The following is a 23020-nucleotide window of genomic DNA, read 5'->3' as shown; positions in this document are numbered from 1 at the left end:
AGACTGGCCCCTGAACAGACCATCCGAAGGTGCTCTCCAGTGCCACCAATGTTTCTGTAAGCCTCTCCACCCTTCCTGTCACGATCTGCCAATAGTAGTCAGCTCCTATGAGGACAGCAAGCTCTGGTTCCTCACTGGATCCTGGGAAGTCAGCCAGTTGTAGTCCTCTCTTCTTAAGCTCATGCTGGATCTGTTCGCCAGGAACCTTCATTATTGCCGAGCACACTTGTGGGGTCTCCACAGCTTCTATTACAATACTCTGGCTAGGATCCCAGATATTTTGTAGCATAACCTTCACTATGCTGCGCTGTGATCTTGTGGGAAAGGAGGACCCAAATGTGTGTAGTGTCAATGTCTCTTGCCTTATAACTGGTAAATTTAGGCTCTTCACAATCGTTTCATGTATGAAGCTTCTTTGGCTGCCTCCATCTAATAAGCAACGAGCTATCCTTCTGCCTGACGGGCCTTCAATCCACACCTTTGCAGTCTGTAGCAACACAGTATTCTGTTCACCTGGTTTCACTCTTACTGAATGAGGGAGCACGGAGGAGACCACTGCTTCTTCTGGTTGGGATGGGGCCTGTACATCCACCCTTTCACCACCGCACACAGCAACGTGATGTCTCCGTCCACATTTCTCACAGGACACATTCTTGGTCTTACAGAATCTTGCAATGTGTTTCTGTCCCAAACACACAAAACATCTCCCCATTCTCTTTAACTTGTCCTTTCTTTGAAGTGTGTCATTATTTGGGCAGTTTTGCGATTTGTGATCGTCACTCTCACAGAATATACAGGTGTTTTGTTTCTGGCTGGCTGTGTACAGGGCAGCAGTAGATTGTATGCTAGGCCTTTTAAACCTCACATCACTGAACGGTGGCTTGTACAGTTTATTTTCAGCTTTCTGTGGGTTGTACGACTTTGTCATTTGCAGCGCTCTTTCCCTGCTCTGAACCTCCTTCTGTAGGAATGTGACCATTTCTGACACTTTCCACTCTTCATCTCCATTTCTCTGACGGCTGTATTCAAGAGCTATATCATCTGGAATCATCTTTAGCAATATTGGGCATAACAAGCTTCCGTAGCTTTCTGACACTACACCCAATGACTCTAAACTTCTGATCTGAATTTCACATTCATCATACAGCTGCCTCAAAGCATGCACATCAGAGGATTTTTTAACAGGTGTGAGGTTCAGCAGTTTTGACATGTGCGCACTAATTACTACATCCTTTCTTCCAAATCGGTTTTGCAGTTGCGTTGTCATAATTTTCATCTGTCAACATCAGTCCTGCAACTGCCTTTGCTGCTTGGCCAGTGAGATAGGTTTTCAAATAGGTAAACTTCTCTCTCTTGCATAGTGCATCATTGTGGTGAATAACAGCTTCATATTGACTCCAAAACTCCTGCCACAAACTGGCATCTCCATCATATTTGTGAATGATCAGCTTAGGAAGCTTTACCGATGCTCTCTGTGCCAATGAATGAGCAGAGTTAGCGTCACTCACCCTTTGATGTGCGGCTCGTTCGCGGCAATCCTCATTTCTCTTAATTATGCGCCGTGCACGGCTCTTGGACAGGATGATGCGCTCCTTATATTCCTCTGCGCTTTCGATCTCCATTTCCAGGTCATCCAGAGCTGTTTTACGTTCTATTTCACTATCTAAGGCATACAAGCTGAGCTCCTTTGCCGACAGCATTTCCAGTAATGTGCTCAGATGGTCAGTGTCCGGATCTGGTTTAGCCATTTCGGAGTCAATTTGATGTACAAGTCGTGTGGTAGCACCTCTTATCGTCCCACGTTTCAGTTTTGTTCTTTCCATTTCTCTCTGATGCTCGTCATCCGCCACTCCCGCAGCCCCGGCGGCGGCGGCTCCACGTAAATCCTGTTCGCTCATTTTCCCGGGTTTCGGCACCAAAAAATGATGTGGCGAATCCACTTAGCCAAAAAAATGGATCGGACATCAATTGGAGAAACGATAGTCTTTATATAAGGCTTCAAAAAGGGGAATGTACAACAAATAAACTGCTCGACATCAGAGCAACATATAATGGCTTCCCAAACTTCTTTGCTAGCTAAAACCCAGAGTAACTTTCGTCTACCACAAAGGATTCTGGGAAACGCAGTTTTCTAATGAAAATAACTGTTAAATGCTCCCTTTTAGCAGAAAATTTAATCTATAATTAACAGCCCTCACTAAACATGTGACTAACACTTAAATCACTTACAAAATAATCAAAATGCTGTTATCATACAAAACCTGCAATAAAGTTACAACAACCACCGCCTTTGCCACTGATGTAGGCCTATAGGTTGTAACTTGCCCTGTATCATACAGACACACCGAACACGTTGCGCTTTTGCGCAATTTGGTCCTGATGTTCCCAAGCCAGGAAAGAAAAAGACGGAGATTCTGAGTTCATCAGATTCTTAGAGAAGGCATTTTATGTTTTGATCCAGGAGCTGAAACTGTACGATGGCCGCTTTTGAACGTATTTCAAGATGTCAGTGCAGTTTAAGCTCTTGTTAGCAGAGTGGGGACCACACACCTGAGAAGGCCTATTTTGCTGTGTGCCTGAGGTAAAATAGTTGTTGTTGTTTTTAAACTATTTTTACTATTAAAATTATTTTACTATTTCCGTTTCATTGTATATTCAGTACATGCACGCGATTTGAGCTATGCTGGTTGCCAAATGCAGTGTTCTGATTGGTCAGATCTGTTAATTCAGATTCGAAACATCGGGAAAATCGAGCTTGGTCGGTGTGAACAGCTGCATGAAGAATAGATGAGTCCGAAAAATTATGGAACGCCAGGACTGCCATAATGAATTAATTAAATACACCATTAAATAATTAATTAAATGTGGCAATAATTAATTAAAATTGGAATTAATTAATTAAATAAATAGTTATGACACATGTAATTAATTAATTATTGACACATTTAATTAATTATTTATGTATTTCACATTTTAATTAATTATTGACACATTTCATTAATTAATTATTGACACATTTAATTAATTATTTATGTATTTCACATTTTAATTAATTATTGACACATTTCATTAATTATTGACACATTTAATTAATTATTTAATGATATATTTATTTATTTCATTTTGGCAGTCCTGACGCCTGGCTCTCATCATGAAATAATTTTATCTGTCAGCCTCACCCATCAAACTCAGGGGGCGGGGTTAACGCTGATCGAGTCAAAACCATTGCTTTGGCCTGGTGGCCATTGTTTCTAGCACACAACAACCGGCATGTGGAAGCTAACAGAACTGAGCTTTGAAAAACCCTGTTTGTGTGTTACCAAATACCGTTTTAATATTTTTTTAGCCGAGAATGTAGTGGTTTAATCTTCATGTGTCTGGTCGGTTTGTCAAGATACAGCCTCTTTGCAAAAGTGTTTCGATGATTTCGGAGATGTCTGCCCAGTCTCACGGCAAAGCGTGGGATAGACCCGCTCGCCTCGCAAGCAATCCCACCGACAAAGCGCAGGCCCCGGTACACAGCTGTAGTAACCCCCGCTGACTTCTTTTACTGAGGTTATATTTATCGATGTTTTATTTCCTGATGTTCTTATGTGTCCTACGTGTTTCAGTCGCCAATTCTGAATTATAACTAACATTAAAAACATGTTTAAGGAGGAGAGAGAGCAAATAAATCTGTTTAACATCTGATCTTTGGGTTTTTGTTCAGTAATCAGCGTGACCTGTGTATAAACACATAAAAGAGATAACGTTGGTGTTTCCGTCATGTAGTAACTGCTGGCTTTAACTGTACAAAGGTTGTTCGACACTATGAAACACATACAGACTTCATGATGTTCGGCTAATATTTTTATTGTGAATATTAATCATGCTGACCTCGCTCTGTACACCACGCAGCGAGGTCAGCATATCCACGATATCCTCAGCTCCATGAGTTAACACAAAGTTTCCCAGCTGACTATCTAACTGCCAACTATTCCAGAGACGTGAAAATATACAGCATAAAGAAAAGTGTAAGAGACTCAGCAGCAGATTAGAATAACAGTTATACATTTAATAAATCACCAAATGAATCCAAGAAACGAGCAAACCTGTTCCGACAATTTGAATTTGTATTCCCTCAGCTGCAGACTCGCTGCTGTTTAAATGTTTGAAAAGGAAGATTAGATATAAAAAACGTCAAACATAGACTCAGTCTGCCTTCACATTTGATATGAGGCCAGCACGTATAGTGGCCTCAGCAGGCTATTACTGAAATACACGTGCTATATCATAAACTATGATATAAACAGGGAGGTCCTATTAACATGTTTAGTTTTAAAGGACACCTTCCTGCCTTTAGTCTCATTCATGAGCAGTATTAGTTTTCTTCTAACATCCAGAAGTCTGCACAATGTGTTTCATAGTTTGTAACAAGCCTTTGACAGGTAAACATAACATGACCGAAAAAGCAAAAAAAAAAGAAAAAAAAAAGAGAGAGAGTGTTGACATAAGAAGAGAAAATTCTCTCAATTATGGAGACAGACAAATGGTTCATTTATGTTTGATGTGTGTTTATTCCTCCCTAAATATCGTCGGTGAAGTTCGCCATGCATGTCAGATTTTCCTGCGCATTTTTATACCTCTGCCAACAGAGAGAGAAAAAAAATCACATTCTAACAGACAGCTGGTGCTTAGAATACAGTTGAATAACTATTAAAAAACAGATGATATTTAGATGATAGTTCAGTCTAACACATGTGCCAGTGAACCATTAAACGTCTGTGAAACTATGCAGTTATGAAACGTAACTTTAACCTCAGCCAAACCGATTTGCTCAGTTGTAAATAAAACAGCGAAGTAAACGTGACCCGACAGACAGAACCTGAGTGAATGAAGTCCAGCGTTTAACCACTGAGAGCTAAAACTCAGCTGAGGTTTGAAAGCTGTGTGCCGGTGATTGGACATCAGCCGCTGATAAAGCTATTCGCCTATAAAGTGCTCTGTAAGGAAACGAGCTCCAGCAGCTCTGCGCTCGGGGAAAACACTATATTTACTTATCTTGTGCAGAAAAATGCGCTGACATTGCGTTATATCGAGCACCGGCTGCCCAGTTAAACTGTGACTATCACCAGGTAACTAGGCGTGTTTCTTGAATTAGCAGCAGGTGTTAAACAGCTGACAGATGAGGAGGAGGATGCATGCAGGTAAACTGAGGGTCTGCTGAGCTGATCGCTGGTTTCGTGAGAAAAATGTCAGCTCGTTCTTTATGTTACAGAAGCACAGAGACACAAGACCAGGCGGAAAGAGACGATCGTTCGGTGAAAATGAGAATCTGCGAATGCAACATGTGGAACACGGAGAGTGGAATATGTAAACAAACCGGTTAACGTAACCCCCTCGGTGCACTCTGCATGCTAATTGTTAGCAGAGCTAGTGAAATCTCTGAAAACATCTGAGCACTTTTGCAAACATGTTCTATGTTGACAACCTGACCAGACATACGTCGCGACATTCGCGGCTAAAACACTGTTAAAAGTGTAGCTGGTGACAGAAAAACGGGGTATTTTAAAACTACACCACCACCATTGCTGCTTGTGATTTGATCTGCATTCTGGGATAACTGGCTGCCCCAAGTCTACACAAGCAATCGATTTTCTAGGATCGACCTGTTTTGACTTACTTTGCACGGCAACCAATCAAATGTTAGAGAAGCTGCATGGGCAGCGTTAACCCCGCCCCCTGAGTTTGATGGGTGAGGCTGACAGATAAAATTATTTCATGACGAGAGCCAGGCGTCAGGACTGCCAAAATGAAATAAATAAATATATCATTAAATAATTAATTAAATGTGTCAATAATTAATTAAATGTGTCAATAATTAATTAAAATGTGAAATACATAAATAATTAATTAAATGTGTCAATAATTAATTAATTACATGTGTCAATAATTAATTAAAATGTGAAATACATAAATAATTAATTAAATGTGTCAATAATTAATTAATTACATGTGTCATAACTATTTATTTAATTAATTAATTCCAATTTTAATTAATTATTGCCACATTTAATTAATTATTTAATGGTGTATTTAATTAATTCATTATGGCAGTCCTGGCGTTCCATAAAAAATACTTACAAATATTACGAAATATATATTTCGTGCGAAATATAAAATACGCATGAAATATTCGCACAGCTTTTATGTGTGAAAGTTCCTTAAACATGTAGAAAAGTCCAACATGGATCGAGGGGGGAGGGGGGAGAGGCTACGAGGGCGGATTATGAGAAATGACTTTTCAGGAATGTCGGCGCCTCCTACTAACCTGAGAACAATTTTACTTGAATAGAAAAGCTGTGCCAACACGCCTGGAGAAGAAAAAAACAGCTTCTGACACGTTACTTGTTGGTATGTTTGCAATACGATAGAGGCAGGGCTTCATTTCCTTTCTGTCACAGAGGAGACAGAAGAAAATAGAGCCGCTATTTTTCTCTCTGACCCAATATCAAATTTTCAGGTAGACTAAGAATAGTTTTAATTCTGTCTTTATATTTATTCTTTACCCTCAGACCTTTACCCACCACCAATCTGCTGGTGAGGGAATAGAAATGACAACAGTCGTTTAAACATTAGTTTATTGATATTGATATTTGACGTAGGGGCTGATACAAAGAGGTCCTAATTACATGTATTTCGAAGGTTGCGCGGCGGAGTTAAATCAACGGATCCTGTGTGGTTACCATAAAACCGAGCTGGTCTACTGAGTGGTTGATCTGCAGCAGAATGAACAGCGCAGGTAAGAAGTGAAATAGCAGGACAGCAGTCACCCTGCACAGACACCGAGTCCAAGCAGGACACAGGAAGGATGCAGGGATGAGCTTCTGGTAGTCGGCGCGACTACCAGCAGCAAATATGTTCCAGCAAATGCAAGGTGCATTTTTAAGGTTTCTTTGAAGTTGTTGTTTTTTTTTTTTTAATTCTGAGACTAGATAAATACAAAAAATTAAATATTCACTGAAATTAAATAACCTGCTGCCTAAACTTCTGTTAAATGGCGACCTGATATCAGTTAACCTGTTAATTGCATCATTTGGTTTTTATTTTCTCTCTGGGATTTATTTGTGCTTGAACAGCTTTACTTATAAACAGAGGTTGTTGTATTTTGTTGAGGAAACAATTCCAATGTGAATATTTTTTTAGTTTTAGGATTTTCCTTTGACCTAAGTCCTGAAAGAAATGATGACTCTGTTTTTCATAGATGGATATACCTGTTTTTTCTAAAATAAACTTCTTTTTTTATTTTTAAATGGGTGCTGGTAAAAGAAAGCCAAAATGATTTTTCTTCTTATGTTAATTGTCAGCATTACCACCTCATTCAATTCTAATATAGCTATCGATATGGATGGATAATTGATATGGGTTAGTTTATGCATTTTATTGGGTTGTAATTCTCTTACACTGTAACATTCATCTTTTGGATGGCGGCACAAAGATTGAAAGAATGTGAGAGACAGGGAGAAAGCTGTATGAAGATGGGAGAGAAAAAGAAACAAACATCTACAAATCTCTACCAAAATCAACATCAAAGTCATAATGCTAAAGTAGCTTCTATTTTGCCCGCATACATATCTGCATTCAAGCACCTGAGCAAGGACTAAGCAACTCCACCTACTGTCCATTGTAGATAAAAGCAATCCATGACCTAGGGCTCTGAAGTGTTCTTGTTACAACATGTAGAAGGGGAAATAGGAGCCCTTTCAGTTGTATTCAGCTCTATTGAAATTAGGCTGAAAGACTTTTAAACAAACAAACAAACAAACAAACAAACCAGAATGACTCAGAAGAATAATATCTTAAAGAATACTAAGAACTGTAGAAGGGAAGTTAGACTGATTGCTGACAAGGGAAGAGGTGGAGGACAGTGAAGCTCAGACTAGGACTTGGGACTCCAGGAATGTCCCACCGTGAGGAACCCCCAGGGCAAACCCAGGACTTGCTAGAGAAATTATATCTCTTGGCTAACTTGTGAGTGTCTCTGTGTCCTCCTGGATGAGCTGATTTGAGGGAAGCCTGGGTTTCTCTGCTCAGGCTGCTGCTTCAGTGACCAAAACGGCAGAAAATAGATGCATGAAAGGATGGATAAGCTAAGACAGATTCTTGAAGATTCGGCAGTCCATCAAAGTAACAAATGCGACTGATGCCTTTGATAAGGGAAAAAGGAATAATTCCCTCTGGAAGGGGAGACCTCTCTTAAACAGAGTGCACCAAGGCCACAGAGACCAGCCCTGAGTACATGACCATACGGTACATTTCCCTTCCCACAACTGCTGAGGCCCAGCTTACACAATACTTATTATCCATAATAAACTTCAATGTTGATGTCATCCTCTGAGTGTTCACCTTACCCTAAGCAAAAACATCCCCCCCGCCCCACCAAAAAAAAGGATAATTAATTAATGCATTAAAAAAACTTAGATGAATTTGAGTTCTCTCTGTGTTAGTTTGAATGGTTTGTTTCTTATTTCTTTTAATTCCAGCTGCATATACCCCTCTCATGCCCACCTCAGCCAACACTTTCAGCAATGCCCCATTCTATGAAGGCAATGTGTCAGCAGGAGGTAAGAAAAGCCCAATTCCTCACATTAATGTTGTTGCATTGACCTAACCTGCTTTTTTTATAGCTTGTTTCATAACTTGAAGATCTTTATCATTGCTGGATGACAGTTCCTGCCCCCTCCGCCTATATGAAGCCTGTAGTTTTATGCAGATGTTTGCCTTTTTAACGAGTAGTTTCGACCAGCGGTCCCCAACCTTTTTCGCGCCACGGACCGGTTCACGCCCGACAATATTTTCACGGACCGGCCTTTAAGGTGTCGCGGATAAATACAACAAAATAAAACTAGTACCGGTACCAAAAAAAGAAGATTTATTCATAACACAAGTAAAAAGACCTAGGAAAACCGAGTTAACGATAAAAACGATAACAAAATAACCCTAAAAACCGATAAAAATCCTGAAAAGCATACATTTCACACCTGAGCCTCAACTCTCGCGGCCCGGTACCAAACGACTCACGGACCGGTGCCGGTCCGAGGCCCGGGGGTTGGGGACTGCTGGTTTAGACTACGTATGTAATAGTGGTATGTGAAAGAGAAAAGAGAGTTGAGAAGTAATCAGTGCTTAAGCTAATCTTAAAACTAGAGAGTGTGTCTGTCGCTCAAAACTCTGCCTCCCATTCTACTTATAGAAACTTTAAAAACTGTGAATCTCTGGGGGAGGGGGGGGGGGTTGTGTTTTTGTCATTTTGTATGATGATTTATGTAGAAGTCCACTTTGTTAGTCTAGTTGTCCTGTTTTGAGTTTCTTATATTCCCTGTTTAGTTCCTTGATTATTTAGTATTTTCCCCTTGTGGCCTCTGTGTCTCTCTTTGTGTGTCTGTGTTTATATAGGCTGTGTGAGTTCTTGTGTCTTATTTCCTCCTCATGTTTTATTCTGTTTTCCCCTGGCTGCCATGTTTCCCCATTCAGTCACGTTTCTGTGTCTGTCTGCGTCTCTGTGAATGTTCTCATTACTTCCGGTTTTACTTTCTCTTATCTGTGTGTGCCATGTTTTGTTTCACTTCTCTAACTCTGAAGGTACCTTATCTCATGTTTTATGTTTAGCTTTGCATCCTCTGTCTCGTTGTGTGTAATTAGCCCCAGCTGCGTGTGTGTGCGTTTCCTGTTCTCTCGTCATTACCTGTTAATTGAAGCACTTTGTTTTCTTCTGTCCAGCGTTGCAATCTCCCTCATCCATGGCTGTGTATTTCCCTGTGTGTCTCTTTGTACGATTAGGTTCCAGTATTCCAGTTTAGGTTATTTTCTTTGTGTCACCTACACGCCAGCAAATAAGGCTGTGTTTTTTGAGTTTACTTGAGACGTGAGTGTGCGTTTGGGTCCTTTCCTGCCTGCACACAGCTGACTTATGACAGAATCAGAAATAAACCTGCAGGGTTGCAGTGGAGAACATGTTACAGTTCTGTTCTGATATGTAAATTTATTAACTGTATTTTGCCTTAATTGTGATTTCATGGTGACTTATTTATTTATTACATTTATTTGACTTAAACATGACAGTTAATACAACAACAAAAAGGGGGGGGGGTGTCAAATTTTAATATCAAAAGTAAAATGAGATGCATTACAATATTCTGTCACCATTTTTGGGTGTGAGGTTAACATGCTGGTTTTAATCTTACTGGAATAGCTAACGCTAGCGTGGGCAGAACCCTCTTTCATTCGCACCACAAATTTCTCTGCAGGATCAGGCTTGTTCAGCTGCACACATAATGTAACTTTGTATGAACTGAAGTTTATCTAAAAAAAATTGTCATGTTCCACCTTGTCACTGTTTAACCAGTTTGATGAATGAGTCTTCTGAAGGAAGATAATGTGAAATATGATACCTTTCCTTTTAATTCATGCAAGGGCGTAGATTTGGCATGGACGGAAGGGACATGTCCCCACCAATATCCAGCGATTATTGAATTGTCCCCACCAATAATTTGATCTCTTTGAGTAAAGAAAAACAAAACCGATAGAAATAAAAAAAAAAAAAAAAAAAAGCGATCTGTCAACCTCTCATTCACCCAGCGGTGCAGAAAGAGTTAAATTACGTTCTCTACTGGAGTCCTATATCATGTGACAAATATAGCCAATGTGATTGGCTGTGCCTTTCAGGGAGCTCTGTTTAGTTTTAGCAGCGGCAATCCTGCGCTGCGAGGACCTGCAAGGAGGAGAGGAGGATGGCAGCAAAAAGAACCTGGATATAAGAAAGTATTTTTCCAAAGAAACCTGTAAGTGACTTAAAGTCAAGTTCACTCATAAAACCTGTCCATCATAATAACGTTACAGGCTATGCAAGGTAATACATGCCAACCCTCCCGTTTTTTCTCGGACAATCCCGAATTTCAGTGCCCCTCTTATTACTCTTTCTGGGTTGCAAAATAAACTTTTAACAAATTTTCAGGCGAGAATGTAGCCGTGCAAACTTCAAATATTTGAACCGGGGAGAACAGCAAACTCCCAGCTCACTGACTTGATAGGGGCAATACCACGGCGCCTAAGCGGCTCAAACACTAAAAAGTTTGATTATACTTTACGAGAACGGAAGACAACAGGGCAAATTGCAATACTTGAAAAGTAGATATTTCATTTAAGGGAGGAAACACTACGAATATGCAAAAGCATTTGAACAAAGTCTGTAAGTTGTAAAAAGCTTTCAAAAAACGCATATAGATTTTGTTTATTAAGCAGTTTCTCTTGTATACAAACATGAAGGAAAAAAAATCCCCTTTGAGGTTAAAATTATGCTAGCTTACTCAAAATTACTCAAAAGCATTGGAACTAAATTTTAGGAACATTGGCAAGTTTTGAGTCTTTTAGAAGGGGAAAGTGTCATGTAAATGTAATCTTAATTTTCTGAGCCATTATTCTGCTGTCATGTCAGTAGGAACTGATATTCCCATAGATGGATATAATCATTTTTCTAAAATTAATAATTCCAAATAAAAATAAATAGAAAGGGAAAAATCTGTGTGAAGATGGCAAAAAATTAAGATGTGGCCAAAGTCAACACTGTACTTATAATGTCGAGGTATTTTCTGTTTTGCCTGCATTCAGTGATGCGTGAAATTGTGTTACACCGTTATCAAATGTCACCTTTTTTTGTTTTGTTTTAGACCAAGCTTAATTAAAGCTGGCTTTTCTGTTTTCGACTTTTTTAGTTCTGCATGTTTGCTGAACGAGGTTCGTGGTATAGGGCCCAAACCTCCTAAGCTGTTCGGTTAGAACTTTAGTTTGAATGAAAATTTTTAAGTTCATCCAAAATATTGGTTTCAATGGTTTGTTTCTTGTTTATTCCAGCTATGTACCCACCTGTCATGGCACCCCAAGCCAACATGTTTGGCAATGTCCCAGGCTATGAAGGCACTGTGCCAGGAGGAGGTAAGAAAAGCCCGGTTCACATAATTCCTCACATTAATGCTGTTGCTGGTACTTGAAAATTTGTCATTGATACAGGAGGTTTCCTGCCTCCTCCCATGCCCATGGAGCCAGTAGCTCCACCCCAACCCGCCCCTGAAAATCCTGAATGGAGGTACGACATATTATCTGTGTCTTTCAGCTGCTCAACAATCAGTAGAATATTCTGGTTTAACACAGAGTTTGTGTGTTTTGTAGCATCCCCTCTCTGTCTGAAAATGCAGCTCGCGAGGCTTTAAAGGAATTTGTGTCGTCTCATTGCTGCTACGGTGACGCACCAGTCACTCAGGGAGTCATCACCTCCATGGAGCCATTCAACACATTTAGGGTGATTAAATGTTCCCTTTTTATAATGCTGTCAGCATCAGTGATGCTGAGGACTGAGTTACCTGCTTTTACTATCTCTGCAACAGACTGGTTTGAACTGTTTGCAATCATAGTTTTCTAAACATTTGACCAAAGGACATAATTGAATGATAATGAACTGTTAAGAATAAACCTGTGTAAGGATTTTTTTTGCTCAAAAACTTGAGGGCTTTTAGTAAGTGTCCAGACCTGCTTAAGTAGTAGTTTGCCAGAACTTTTCATCACACCCTCAAGACTCTTGCAATTAGCTCAAAGAATATGGAATACCGGTTCCAAATACTGGTTTTACCACAAAATTTGTTATGCAGTAATATGATGCCCAGTTATATGAAACCAAATTGGAAATACGTTGTATGTTACAAGTTTAAACAAATTGTGGATTTAATATCACATCTATCTCAGGTTCTACACTTTTAACAGTGAGAGTGAAAATAGTTCTTGTTATTCAATATTTTCACCCCCATTTGTCTCCATCTTATACTTATTTTGACAATAAGATGTTTTTTCTCATTCTACATGTGCATTAATACAACTCTTTCCTGATCCAGAAACAGACTGAAGGCTCATACAGTACCAGGCTGACAGGCAATAGCTGCATGAGCAGTGTTATTACAAAGTCCTTCTAAGTGATGACATCTTGAGCATGCAGAGACAAAATAAAGGCAAATATGTGTTGTCAAAGAGGACAGTCTCAGTTCAAAAAACTGTTTCACATCAGTTTAAAACAAACCTTAACTTGCACATGGCTGACATGTGACCTGAAAAACCTTAAAGTGACATTAAATTGTGAATAAAATCATAACGCCTGTAACGTGTATCTGACACAACAAATATGCTTTTATTTTAACATGTCCAGCTTTTTGCACATGATGCATAGAAACGTATGTTTCACTTTCACTCTGATGTGAAATATAGAGAAATTAGCACAGTAATGTTATCAACAAATCCAGTTTCTCTCAGTAAAGTCTGTTTTTTGTTCCTTAGTACCGTCTGGAGACATTCACTGAGTCCAGGTCAACTGACTGGGCCCACAAACCACATGAAGGTAAACGCACATTTTCATTTTGTTAAATCAAAACCTGATGTGGAGCCATTAAAATGGTCATTTTCATTTGTTTCCTTGAGCCACCATGTTCTGTTATTATAGAGCAAGGCTGGATGCTTTTTAATCTGATGGTAGAGTTTTGTTGTTTCCTGTTACCAAACCACATTTTTCACTTTGTTCTTGACCACACTCAAAGTTTATGGCCTTGTGAGGGATTAAAAACAATAGTGTGATACTCAGAGCCTATTATGAATCAAACTCCAGAACAACTGATTAATCAATAGTGTTTTACCTGAAAGAGTTAAACCTGGAAACACTTGCTTTGGTTTTCATAATAATGAAATGCCTTTTTTATTAATCCTTGCGTAAACCTACTGACAATGCAGTAACTTACTATACTAGTAGTTTATTGACTGTCATTTTCTGTGATCTCGTGTATTTAAAAGGTGAGCCTGCTGACTTTTACGCCCAGCCCGCTCCACGACCATGGGAGGTCCAGGCCACACCCCCCAAACATTTCAGTGACCACACAGAGAAGATCCGGGTGCCCTACACGTCCTCCGTCAAGGTGGCTGAATAACAAAAGCTATCTGTCAAAGTGCTGGGTTACCTGCAGTTTGGTTTTGAGCTTTAAGCTTGAAGACATATATACTTAAAGAATGGGATACTTGAAATCTGTGAAGATTTGAGTTCCTGAATGAGCTGGTTTCTAACATAGCACGAGGTGTCAGTGCTATAGCCACATGTAGTTTTCACTTTAGCTGGAGCTCTAATTAGAAGTTAAACCATGAACACAAACTGTGTGTGAGGAATCTAAGGAGAACTCCCCATCAGTGTGATTCTGAAAAGTTTTTACCTTTTACTCATTTTTATCTTTTTTGTGTGTTTGTGTTTAGCAATGCCACACGTGCAATGCAGCAGGTACTGAGCAATGCAAGGAGTGCAGTGGAAGTGGAAAAGTAAGGAAACTCTCAATAGTAAATAATAAGACATGAAAAGTCTGATCAAGGTACAATTAAAACATTTGCTTATTTGTGTCGTTGTAGAAAACTTGCCCGATGTGTAATGGTGCGGCAAAGTCCGATCCAGCCTGCACTCACTGTAATGGCACAGGCAAAGACAGGTACTGAATGGTCACACAAACTGAAAATAAAACAGAAAAAATACCAGTTTCAAAGCTTACATTTTGTATTATCTTCATCTACCTTTTTCTTTTTAAACATGCAAACTAATAACGATACGCCGAATTAAACAATTACAATTGAAATGATTCAGTGTTAATAAATTGGGATCAGACCTCCTTTTTTTTTTTTTTTTTTTTTTTTAATGTTGGCAAGCAAGTACAAGAATTGTCTCCTGAAATTCATAAATTTTAGATTCTGATTATTTTGAATTTGTGTTTTCAAATAATTTATTCACTATTAACATTTTAAAGTCAAAAACACAGCTTAATATATTGCAATTTGATTAGATCATATTTGCATGAAAATGTTGGGGTTATGAGCCTGTAGAAAATAATGTCAGTAGGGATTGTTGGCCCCTATAGGTGAATTTCTATTAATAAAACTGTTTGGACACCCCTGTACTATACTATGGAGCCTCTACCTCACGTTTTCCCCTTCAGATACAGGTGATCCAATCAAACGCAACAATACACAGTTTAAACCCCACTTCCGCTTAGAACTATTTGGTGAGCTGTGCGAAGTAGATATCTACTTATCAGACTCAGAAAACAGCCAGCTGGGATGATGATGGACTTTTTCTCTATACAGGGAATGAGGTGACTCTTTTACATGTACTGAGCAGAGCATGAGACTTTCAGAGTTTGAGGGTTTATAAACTTGTGAAAAAAAGGCTTCATAACGTGTTTGTCAGCATATGGACTGCAAGTTCTAACATGAATAATGAATTGAATTACAGTCAGTTAAGGGCTAAGCTTTTCACTCAGGCATTCGTATGGTCCTCTCTGTTGATCAATCACAATAGCTATTTATTTAGTAACTTTAGTTTTTATTCTGAAGCTGTGGTGCTGAATGGCTTAATGAAAATTGGAATGGATTCAGACAACGCCCTTCTCAGACACACACGCACACACAGAGTCATGTCATCAGTACTGTCATGGGACAGTGTCAGTTTATTTCAGGTGGTTTGAGACACCTCTGGGAGGCTTGCAATGCCCTGCAGCATGTTTTTCCTGGGCTACTTGTGTGTCTGTCATTTTCTCAGAACCTACCAAAGTCATAACTTTTAGCCTATTTTTTTTCCTTAGCAGTTTTTCTCTTTCTTTTCAAGAGTCCACCGAATGAATCACTTTTTCTTCTTTTTCTGCATGTCCATTCATTTTCTGCTTAAATCTCTGCTCATGTTCTCAATGATGCTTTATTTTACTCAAATTAAAAGCAAAAGTAGAAGTGTTACAAAAGCAAGAAAAGCCTCATTAAACAATTGTTTTATATATGAATGTTTTATAAAATAAAGGGTTTAACAATTTAAAGAGTGAAATAAAATGCTGTTGTTGCTATTTGTTGCTCTTCTATCTGACGCTACGGACTCAACTGATCATCTGTCTGCTCCCATCTGCCATCTAGTTATCCCACAATAACTGGGATAACTTTTTGTAAAGAAATGATCATCTGGCCCAATAAATATGAGCAAAGGAAGAAATCAGTCAAAAAATGTTCAGCAGGATGTGAAATCATAAGTTACTTTTATTTATTTAACAAACTTTTAAAAATACATTTGATAATTAAAGTCTTTTATGAGTGTAGCCTGGTTGAAGATGAGCAGCAATATTGACAAAATAAGCATACACATATCGACAAAATAAACAAATATCAGATTTTTTTAAAGTTAAAATAAAATCTAGAGAATCGATAATGGTCAAGACTGAGTCAAACATATTTAAATGATTTTATTCACTTCAATGTGGACTTTAGTAACAAAGAAAAAATTGGGAAAAGATTTGTATGTCTATAAGTAACCAAAAATAATGAGTCATGTGTCTGTGTGTGTTTAGGTGTACAAAGTGTAATGGTAGTGGGAAAAAGCAATGTGAAACCTGTAAAGGAAAACGTCAACTGCTGACCTACATTGAGCTCAAAGTGGAATGGTGAGTACAACAGCAGTTTCAACATTCCTATATTTCCTATGATTCCTGTATGAAGATTGGGTTCTTCAAGTGTGTTTTAGGTGTCATTTGTAAAATTCAAATGGTCCTGGAGGAGGTTGCAGAAGTATATAAAGACACTTACATTTGAACTCAATTTAACTCCTTTAAACGGTTTAAATTTGTTTCTAAAGCCCTTGAAGCCAATTTTATGCTACATGTCCTGGATACTTGCAGAGTTAATTAAGGATACTTAAGGTTCTGTTTGAGGTCTGTTTGTTTTGACAGATATTCGTGAATTATGTAGAGGAAAATGGTACATGGAGATGTTTTAAAAGGCTTTGAAAAGTCAATGCAAATTAGTTGGTTCTTTTTTTTCCTACCTTAAATATTTTTTGAGGTACTTCCACTGAAATTTTAGAAAACATTAAATATCTTCCACAGACTACTGATGGGGTCCAGTCCTTAAGGATAATACACGAGCCCTGCCCACGGTTTTAGTTGTACTTGAGGAATAACCAGTTTATGAAAACAAAGATTTTATCTTTCAGTGACAGAGTTGCTTAAAGGCTTAAGAGGCCCATATATTTCTGCAGATATCTGACATACAGTATAAACAAATTTTAAAAATCAAATAAGGAAACAAGAGAAGAAATTACACATGGTCATTGTTTCGTTTTACTATCAGTAAAAGTATGTAGCATGTAAAAATATAGCATTAAATTTGAAAGCCATATTTGAATGATAATAAAAAAATTTCTTGATCAGTGGGCACCCCAATATTATTAACAACAGAGATTTATCTGATGTAATTTATCCTGAAATTGAGAAAATTCAGGTTTCGTGAACATTCAAAGCACTGTTGCAAATCCATTATATTCAGTCACTAATAATAATAATGTATACTTTATTGATCTCCGTGGGGAAATTACTTGTTTTTCTCTGCATTTGACCCATTCACTCAGTGAAGCAGTGGGCAGCCACTAAGCAGGCGCACAGGGAGCAGTGTGTAGGGACGGTACCTTGCTCAGGGGTACCTCAGGGTAGCCGTTCAGCGGATTCGAACCTCCGATGTGGTGGCTTACACTGCGTCACAGCAGGAAGATCCTGAGTTCATCTCCATAATCTGGTCAGGGCCTTTCTGTGTGGAGTGGAGTGTTCTCTGTGGGTACTCAGGCCTCCTTTCACAGTCCAAAGACATGCAGTTACTGGTCGTGATTCTAAATTGCCCTTAGGTGTGAACGGTTGTCTGTCTCTCTGTGTTAGAACTGCAACAGACTAGCCGCCTGTCCAAGATGTACCCCACCTCTTCCCCTTGCACTCATGCAACCCTGCTAAGGATAAGCGGAAGAGAATAAATGTTTTTTTGAGTGATGCTTTGGTGCCCTCTAGTCAATAAAGATGAAAATTACATGCTGCGAGTTTAAACTGAAAACAGTAGAAACTTGATTGGTTAAAACTTGAAATGATTGATTCATGTAATATTGTATTCATCAGGATGTAGAGTGTGTGTTAAATCTGTATTTTATATTTGATGGATACAGCATGAATATAGTTCATATCTGTGTGTTTGTGTTTAGGAAAAACCATGTGGAAGATCATCTGGTGGAGCAGAGCTGTGGTCTGAAGAGTGATAACCTGCGCTCAGTAAAAGGGAAAGAGCTGTTCAAGAGCAGCCAGAACCTGGTAAACACACACACACACACACACACACACACACACACACACACACACACACACACACACACACAGTGTTGGGAAGGTTACTTTTAAAATGTATTCCATTACAGAGTACAGAATACATGCCCCAAAATGCATTGTGTAACGTGTTACATTACTCAATGACAGTAACGTATTCTGAATACTTTGGATTAATATTATCATGCTTTTTACAACAACGTGAATGTACTATTGCTGTGTGATTTATTACTATTACTGAAGGTCCGCGACTCCGAACTGTAGTAAAGGGACCTCTGACTAATACGGCGGGGTCCCTGTCGGCTCGTAGCCGAAAAATAGCTTTACTTTGTTGTGTGGGTCAACTTTTCTTGCGAGAGACAGAGAGAGGCGTTGAAAGGCTGCTCCAACGGAACTTATTGTTTTCGGAGGAAAACACGAACACGGTGTACAGTCGAGTCTTAATAGCTTACTTACAACTGGGCTCGTCAGGCACTCTTCTTGGCTGCAGTGGTTATTATTATATTTACATGCTTCCAGCTCCCGTTTTTCCTCGATGACAACTCGTACCTTTCCACTCCCCTTTTTCCTCCCTCCTCGCGCTCACAGACACATAACGTGTATGGCAGTCCATTCTCCCTGCAACACGGACTACACTGCCCATGATGCTACATTCTTTAGAGCTATGCTTGTAGCATTCTGCCTGTTAGCTTAGCACAACAACAACAACAACGAAAAGGCGCTCTCTCACCCAGGAAACACACAGTCGCAGAGAGAGAGAGAGCGTTGCCCTGTAACCATGGCAACCGTAACGCTGCCGCCTGGAACGACAGAACGTAGCTGTCAAACAAAACCCAAACAGTCCTGACCCGCGACAAAATGAAACAGGAAAGTACCACAGTGTAATCCATTTATTTCAACAAAGTAACTGTATTCTGAATACCACCTTTTTAAACGGTAACCGTAACGGAATACAGTTACTCATATTTTGTATTTTAAATACGTAACGGCGGTACATGTATTCCGTTACTCCCCAACACTGCACACACACAATGTAGCTTCACTTTGAATCCTAATAAGATTTTTTTTTTTAAATACCAAAATTTCATACAAAAAACTACATCTCAGTAATTTCACACAGTAGTTTGGAATGTTATATTCTATGTTTGAAATGTTGAAATAATCTCCATAAATTAAACATAAAGCCACTGCAGGAACTCACCTCAGGCAGGTGTAGTTGAGATAAATGTAAAGGAAAGGTTGGGGAGAAGGAAAACACATTGCTGGGGTTAGCGGTGTGAATATTGTGAATTAAACTCTTGCTTCTCTCAGGTCTACCCACTGCTTGGCTTTCCAAACCCAGCAGTCTCTCAGGCCTCTGAGCGTCTGATCAAAGAACATCAAACTAACTATGGCAAAACCTCCAGGATTCTGCAGCAGGTAGGCCGACACACAGCTCAAAAGAAAAATTATCCAGATCTTCTCCAGTAGTGGAGGGAAAGAAAACAGCTATCCTTGTTCCATCAGCAGCTAATTCTAGTTGAAATATAATTGATTCGAGCTGAAATTCCATTATTTGTAGTTGAAGCAGCAAGGAAAACGTGCAAAGTTTACTTTAGAGTTTTGAGTCTATAGGCTATAGTGTAGTCACCCCCAGTGGCCAGCCTGTGCTGGTGTGCCTGTGTTACTCTGCAATTTATTGCTTTGCTCTGCAAATTATTTAACTTAACTGATTCCTCAGTTAGTCAATAGAAAAATCAATAGACTGTTCAATTACTAAAGTTATCAACTGCTACAGAAGCTCGAGGGATAAGGTGACCTATAAAGATAACTAAAGCCATCTTGAATGATTTGATGGTGGTTGAAGAGTTAGCTGTTACATAAACACTCAAAAGGGGAATTAATTGTTGGAATTTTTGTTAAAGAAAAGGACATAAAGGTTTGAAGCTGGTCGATTGAAGATTAATACAAATCTGAAATGTGGCTAAGAAAAGTGCTCATTTCTTTTACTCCTGCTTTCAGTCAATGCTAAGCTAAAGTATTCTGACTCAAGCTGACCCGCTCTGATGCTGTTGAAAGTTTTCCTTTAATACGAATCCCTCCATCTCTCTCTCTTTCAGAGGCAGACAGTCGAGCTGATCCCCATCACTCAGGTGAACTACAAGTGGAAAGACAAGAGCTACGTCTACTACGTGTACGGCAACGAGCGCAAAGTCAGTGCTGATGACTACCCAGAGACTTGCTGCTGCGTCATCCTGTAGACTCACAAATACACACAGCTCAAAGCAATTAAACATGTACTCATCAGTCTTCCTTTTTCCATATATAATGATGATTCATTTATTAGGGTAAGAAAAGCAAACCATACCTGTGTTAAAAAGTAATAGAATGTAATGTTCTGTTCAGCATTTTATTAAAATTAAAAAATTAAAATAAAAACTCTATACTGACAGTTAAAGTTGGTGCTGGTAATGTCACATTGTGAGCAATTTACTGTAATTGATGGAAACGTGAATTCTGCTCTCTACCATAAAATTCAGAAGCAGAATGTCCAGCCATCACTTTGGGTTGTGAAGCTCAAGCACACTTGGCTTATGCAGCAGGACAATGTCTGAAATACAATAGTCTACCTCTGAATGGTAAAAAAAATAAAAAAATAAAAGAACAAAAAGTGAAGGTTTTAAAGTGACCTAAGAAAAGTTTGGACTTATATCAGATTGTGATTTTTGCCGTTCATGCTCAAAAACTCTTGAGCGTGGCTGAATTTAAACAATGCTACAAATAAGAGCGGGCTATTATTCCTCTACAGCGATATGAAAGAGTCATGGCCAGTTATCACAAATGTCTGACTGCAGCTTTTTCTGCCAAGGGTTGCACAAGCTCTTATTAAGTTTAGGTTTAGCGGCAACTGCTTTTTACCCCTTAAGCATAGAAGGCTGATGGGGTATCGTTGTCACCCCACCGGCCAGGCATGTGGTCGGGTGGTGTGGACACCAAAGTTTGTGAATGCAATAACTCAAGAACGAGGCACTGTAATATCTTAAAAATTGCAATTCTTCATTAATCCCTGAGGACGTTATATAAACACCTGCACCACCAGGAATTGAACCCAGGACACAAGAGTTGTATTGTATTATGCCACTACACAAGCAAAATAAGCTCGGCCTGACACCATACCGTGCATCTACTAGGAAACTGAGGGTTAGCACTGGCGGCTGCCAGTATTTTTCACGTAGTATCAGGTAGGTTTGGTTAATGTTTTTCCCTTGATGAATGAAATCATCAATTAAAAAGTGTATTTTGTATTTTCTCTGGTTTGTGTAGAATTAAAAGGTTTTTGATTTGAAACATTAAAGTATGACACATATGTTAAGAAGTAAGATATCAGGAAGGGGGTGAATACTTTTTCACAATAATGTAAGTGGTCAAGCTAAAGGAATAATTGTGATATTTCACATCTTATAATGCTTCATTTAGAGCTACTGTAGCCATACAACCCAGTCTCATAGGAAAACATAACAGACTGTGGGGATTATATCATTTTATATCATGTTTATTCTCTTATATCCTTTTTATTAAGCTTTGAGTAGCATTTGATTACAACATTTATTCAATATATATTACACATATAGTTTCAAGCATGTTATTACATATATTGTAAGAATGTGCTTATGAAAGAGTTGGCCTTCTGTCTGGTAAGAGGTTACAAGCTTTATCTGGTGAGGTGAGACAGAGTGCAGTGAGGTCGAGACAGTTCGCCTGCATACACAGACAGTATATAGATTCATTTCTAGGTTAGAGTTAAGACATATTTGGCTTGTAACTGCATTTTGTGCCTGCATAAGTAACAGTTTTTGTAGAATGTGTTTCTGATGTTCCAGAGATAAGCGAGAATAAGAAGATCAAGATCACCTGGCGTGGAGACGGAGAAAATGTCTTTTTGAGTGTGTGTCAAAGGTTGTCAGCAGAAGAGCTGTGGTTACTGTAACTTATGCATGTTATGTATCTGCTTTGACGCATGAGGGGGCGTTATACCCTGACATATAAAAACATTTTAAGTATGCTGTTTTGAAGGGATTTATGCTGAGGATTGTGATGGTGTATTTCCTTCACACGTGTTTAATAAAATCATTGTTTTGACGCACTTGGACCAGCAGTTGTTTGTCTCACACCTCAATCACGAATCGGGACAAGACACACCGGTCCACTGCATCCATTTCACACTTTGCTTCTCCAAAAAGTGAAACGGACAGGCATGCAGAAGTTGCATCACCAGCAGGGGTAGATAATAATAATAATAATAATATTAAAGCCACCAAGTCAGTAGTGAACAAAAAACATATGATGTACATTCCAATGTCCTTAATCACCAGAAATGATTAAGCAGGGCAGATAATAATATATATTTATATATGTAAATAAGTTCATAATGTCTGTTTAAACACTTTCCTGTGATTATTTTCATGTAGGCTTGAAATAAAATATCTCCCTCCGCTGTTACTGCAACTTACTGCAAGTTCTGCATGCGTGTCCTTATCATACTTTGGAGATATCAGATGAAGATGATTCAAATTTTTGCAGGGACTTAAGGACATTTAAATTTTTTTATATAATAGAGAATTATGAATATAATATGTACCTTCACACGATGTTTATGGCAAGTCGCTGTAAAAAAAACTGCAGCACTTTGTGAAGGATGGCTACATTTGGGCTGGGTTTATTCACATTTACAATAACAGGAAATGTTTACTGTTGGTGATTTTTGTAATATAATGATGTTGCCAATCAAACTACTATCCTATAGTTACCAATTGCTGTAC

At 38.8% G+C, this 23020-nt stretch overlaps 1 protein-coding gene across 5 annotated transcripts; it reads left to right on the top strand.

Annotated features, from left to right (window-relative positions):
• Window positions 1-2411: 2411 nt before the first annotated feature.
• Window positions 2412-20642, top strand: LOC146670344 (protein SSUH2 homolog). Of its 5 annotated transcripts, none has more exons than XM_085407220.1 (14): window positions 2412-2581; window positions 6685-6781; window positions 8523-8603; window positions 11890-11970; window positions 12046-12121; window positions 12205-12334; window positions 13357-13417; window positions 13864-13985; window positions 14314-14376; window positions 14464-14540; window positions 16434-16526; window positions 18104-18209; window positions 19533-19640; window positions 20321-20642. In XM_085407220.1, the coding sequence occupies exons 2-14, from the start codon at window positions 6769-6771 to the stop codon at window positions 20459-20461; spliced, it is 1152 nt and encodes a 383-aa protein (XP_085263346.1). In that variant the 5' UTR covers window positions 2412-2581; window positions 6685-6768; the 3' UTR covers window positions 20462-20642. The 5 variants fall into 5 exon arrangements, with proteins under 5 accessions (XP_085263346.1, XP_085263344.1, XP_085263343.1 ...); XM_085407218.1 differs by lacking the exon at window positions 2412-2581 and adding an exon at window positions 6257-6393; XM_085407217.1 differs by lacking the exon at window positions 2412-2581 and adding an exon at window positions 6363-6502.
• The last annotated feature ends 2378 nt before the right edge of the window (window positions 20643-23020 follow it).

This window comes from Rhamphochromis longiceps, linkage group LG5 (assembly GCF_057381845.1).
Source record: "Rhamphochromis longiceps isolate RC_006_pf linkage group LG5, R_longiceps_female_GT1.1, whole genome shotgun sequence".
Classification (NCBI taxonomy): Eukaryota; Metazoa; Chordata; class Actinopteri; order Cichliformes; family Cichlidae; genus Rhamphochromis; species Rhamphochromis longiceps.
Note: the sequence above shows the minus strand (reverse complement) of the source record. Positions and strands in the feature narration are given on the sequence as shown.

Bases quoted from the DNA above. Each gene is read 5' to 3' on its own strand.
- LOC146670344 (XM_085407220.1), top strand. The intron at 14,377-14,463 runs GTAAGGAAACTC...GTGTCGTTGTAG, and splicing joins AGTGCAGTGGAAGTGGAAAA to AAAACTTGCCCGATGTGTAA. The intron at 19,641-20,320 runs GTAGGCCGACAC...TCTCTCTTTCAG, and splicing joins CCTCCAGGATTCTGCAGCAG to AGGCAGACAGTCGAGCTGAT.